Raw genomic sequence first — 3968 nt, forward strand, 5'->3', positions numbered from 1 at the left:
AGAGAGAGAGAGTGCAAGGACACTTTAATGAGAAGAAAACACTAAATAAAATCACCACGCCTACAGGCATAATAGAAATAATAGAAATTTCTTTTTGACATGCAATTTTTCAAGCCCCATTTCATATGCTTTGTGTAATACGATCAACTTATATAATTTGTCATATATAACGTTAACTTAAGGATATAAACACAAAAATGACAAGCAATTTTGAGATTCTAGCATGTCAAATGACATGAAGTTTTTTTGAAGCACTAGTTTTGATAGGCAAACTAGCCCTTTGACAAAAACAAAAAAACAAAAAAAGATGTCAATTTTAGGCCTTGTTCTGGGTCTAGATCCTACTTTAAAATCTCTACATCTCTTATCTGCTGCATTCAAACTATGTAAGGCATTTGATGTCCATCTAGTTAGCAGCTCTTGAGATGAAACATTGGCCCTATCACTAACTAGCTCTCTTTGTTCATGTGACCTATGAAGACCAAGGGAAGGCGCAGGCCAAGGGGGCATGATGAGGGCTTCAGTATGAACTGAGAGATTCACTGTGGGAAAGTACAATGGCAACTGAATGTGTCTAGGGATTCCGGCTCTAGCAAGCCCTACAAATAATTACACTATATGAGAATTAAGTCCATATGTATGTATCAATCTTGTGAGCAGAGAAAAAATCCAAGACTCCAATTCCATAAGGATTGTATCTCTGACCAGAGTTACCTCCTTGCAATCTACAGATTTCTGTACAAATGGTTGTGATCCACCTTAGGCACAAACGTTGATGTGCTGTTTATGCATGAAACTACCATGACACAGAAGAGGAGACCTCCTGATACAAGCTCTTCGCGTCGATGTCACAGAAAGCAAGTGAAGTCCTTCGCAAATTGCGCCTTACATGCCACGACCGTGTCCAGTTTCCAGCCTTAGAAAATCCAGGTTCCATTCTCATTCCACGATGGGGAGCTTGGGTCTTGGACCACCTTTAACAACACTTCAACACAAACTTTGAATTGCTCTTGATCTCCTAATTAAAATATGGATGCTCTATACACATAAGCATACTCTCCACATCTAATTAGGTGCTTTGCCTGTGACATGTTATGCAAGGCAAGGGTACATAAGCCAAGGTGAAGGAAGCGGTGAGAGAAGTCGAGGCGCCAGTAGAACGAGCCAGGAAGGTGGCAGAGCATGAAGTCTACAAGCAAGAGCCTCTCTCTCTCTCTCTCTCTCTCTCTCTCTCTCTCTCTCACACACACACACACACACACACACGCACACGCACACGCATCAGATAATATCTTGTCTTGCAGGTTCATGAGAGGATGAGAGAAGGGAAAAGATGGTGTTGAAGTCATTTGAAGGAAGGTCATTGAAAAAGGCCTGGATATGGAGCTGATGCTGCTAGCGAGGCAAATCGGGCCTCCTACCTAGACTGTAAAGGAGTTACATGAATTCATCAATGGACTTTAGGTGACAGCTTCTGCAGTTACACCTGCAAACTGCAATAAAGTCTCAAGGCCTGTACAACCATTGCCTTGAATTTGATAATGCAAACACTTGATCATCCAATCCAACCCACAAAAGAGAGAACCTACAAAGTAGCACCTTGAGTAAAAAATAAAAGCAATCAAAATGCTTCAGATAATCCAACCCACAAAAGAGAGAACCTACAAAGTAGCACCTTGAGTAAAAAATAAAAGCAATCAAAATGCTTCAGATAATTAAAGCAAGATATCTAACCTCACCTCTCTCATCTTCACCTATTCAACAAAACAATATCCAACCAACATTCAAACACGTTCTCAATAACATCATCACAAACCATTCATTGAGCCCCAACTTGGATCCAAGAAAATAACCAGCATGACATGCATCTTGGCTCCCCGAACGGAATCCTTTTCGTAAAAATCAACCCCCGCACATGATAGCAGGCAAGCAAAGAAGAGCAGACTACGAGGGGCAAAAATAATTAATTTATTTTTCACCATCTCTCTACAATGCAAAATCAACATCCAGCTGGTCACACTAACGAGCATGCATAACTACACAAAAACATTTTTTAAATCAGGAGCTTGCAGTTTTTACTCGCCCAACAGAACACAAGCATGCTTGAAAGCAATCCTCGGTGCTAACATCAACAAAAATATGCCGCCCATGGTCACTCGTGAGCATGCATTGCAATAGAAACATCTTGGACCAGAGACGTGGTTTGACCTTCTCAACACAAAGCAACCATGGTTAGGAACGCTCTTCAGCAAAAACCTCAAACTGATGGAAGCTTGCCAGCATGCTTACAATAGCCAAACAGCATGCAGTTCTCAATTGGGAACCAAGATCTCCACATAAGGGCCACAAAGACATTACCTCCCCTCCACAGATACTCAGTGTTGTGGTTGCCTTCTTGCTCATGCCAAGCAAATCTGCAAAACAACCGCATCCAAAGCTGGTACATGTATGTGGTTGAAGTGTTGGTACAGTGCTCAATTTGCAAAAACTTCAAAACACAGGGGCAATCACCGTACTAAGTAGTTATTAGCCCCATAACTATGACCACCAAAAACTTGCTGCGGGAGAGGAACTGATCAAGATAGTCGATAGACAGGGCGGTTGTCAAGGGGCCAAAATTGTAGAAACCCCAAACCTTCATCCTCGCAAGCATTGCTAAGTAAAGAAGTGCAAGCAAATACAACTCTTGCAGAAGCCTGAACAAAGAAAGGGACGATTTAAACAAGCAAGACTATGAGGAGTATGGACAACAAACAAGCAATACAAAACCCGCTCAAACAAGGCCATAGTGCACCCTACATATTCAAAAGATAATGCACAACTGCATTGTGAAAAAATACTGTAATGCTGATATAGATGTTTGGAAAGTGGAGACCCAAACATTCCCTATGCACATACAAGGAGCTGGGAGACGATCAGCTTGGACTGCAGGAGGTGGAGGTTGAGGGGTGGTGCCAAGATTTGATAAAGAAGAGATAGGTCTAGTAGCTTGAGGGTGAAGGAGACATGCCTGAAGGAGCTCAAAGGTTTTGGCCATGACTTGCTTATAAGCTGGTAGTTCCTCAGTTGAATAGAGGTAACAATTTTGCTATCATCAGACTTCGAAGAACCAGCTATGGGAGTTTGTGTTCTTCTTTCCATTGAAACCTCCAAGACTAATTCAGCCTACATCTTGGCGAGCACTGAGACCTCCAAGATCAGTTCTCAAAATGCCCAATGCAATCCTTTAAAGCAAGAAGTCCATAACTTGCACCAGCGCCATCGATTCTCCTCATAGCCTCCTGTTGATCCATTGTGGCACTTCGTTTTAATGAGCTCCATCTTGGAGAGAGAAGTTGGAGCACCTTTGCTCGGCTTCCCTCAATCAGCAACAGGCTGGTAATCCCTCGCATGCTGCAACTAGGTGCATGTGTACGATGCCTGTGTCGGGGCCGAATCCACAAGGAGCCCTCGCTTGCGTGCACTACATTGCCCTGCCTGCCGCCACGGTGTCTGCATTCACCCTACCCCGCCGTCCCTAATTGCCGTCTACTCTACGCACCACCAAATTCACACACCTCGCTGATAGTGGATTCACACTCACTCTTTGTCTGGGACAGGGAGTCGGGACAATATACTCGAGATCAGTATTAAAAGTTTAGATCTTTGTTGTAGTGACCTTCTCATCATGATTCATTGGTTTGACGCACTTCACTTCTACTAAGTCCTTAGTGCATCATTGCTACCAAGTCCTTATTGCATCACTGACCAATCAATTTTTTTTCTCCCAACATTTATATTTCAAAACTCAAGACATGTCCAATGTCAGTGATAGGATTTGACGCCCATCTGCCCTTCTTAAGGCATTTTGCCGGTCGTATGAAGGCCAAAGTTTTTTTGAGTCCGTCATTGGAAGGGCTTATTCAAAAATTATCCTTCTATAGAGAAGGGTGAAAAAATAGAATACATGTTAATGGAAGGGCTAATTA

At 42.6% G+C, this 3968-nt stretch overlaps 1 protein-coding gene across 2 annotated transcripts; it reads right to left on the reverse strand.

The window, feature by feature from the left end:
* Positions 1–387: 387 nt before the first annotated feature.
* LOC147424663 (uncharacterized) lies at positions 388–3595 on the reverse strand. Of its 2 annotated transcripts, XR_015186480.1 has the most exons (4): positions 3011–3595; positions 2517–2696; positions 2359–2414; positions 388–1585 (listed from the first exon to the last, which is right to left on the reverse strand). XR_015186480.1 is itself a non-coding variant. In XM_086500587.1 (3 exons), coding segments are annotated over exons 1-3 (312 nt in total). In that variant the 5' UTR covers positions 3142–3595; the 3' UTR covers positions 388–2413. The 2 variants fall into 2 exon arrangements, 1 of the variants encoding a protein (XP_086356713.1); XM_086500587.1 differs by having other exon boundaries at positions 388–2414.
* Between the last annotated feature and the right edge of the window lie 373 nt (positions 3596–3968).

Source organism: Adiantum capillus-veneris, chromosome 25 (genome assembly GCF_014529385.1).
Source record: "Adiantum capillus-veneris isolate H3 chromosome 25, ASM1452938v2, whole genome shotgun sequence".
NCBI lineage: Eukaryota > Viridiplantae > Streptophyta > Polypodiopsida > Polypodiales > Pteridaceae > Adiantum > Adiantum capillus-veneris.

Excerpts from the sequence above, each read along its gene's own strand:
- LOC147424663 (XM_086500587.1), bottom strand. The coding sequence starts at position 3,141 with ATGGAAAGAAGAACACAAACTCCCATAGCTGGTTCTTCGAAGTCTGAT. Across the intron at positions 2,697-3,010 it reads AAACCTTTGAGCTCCTTCAG|GCTTCTGCAAGAGTTGTATT; the intron begins GCATGTCTCCTT and ends TTCTTTGTTCAG.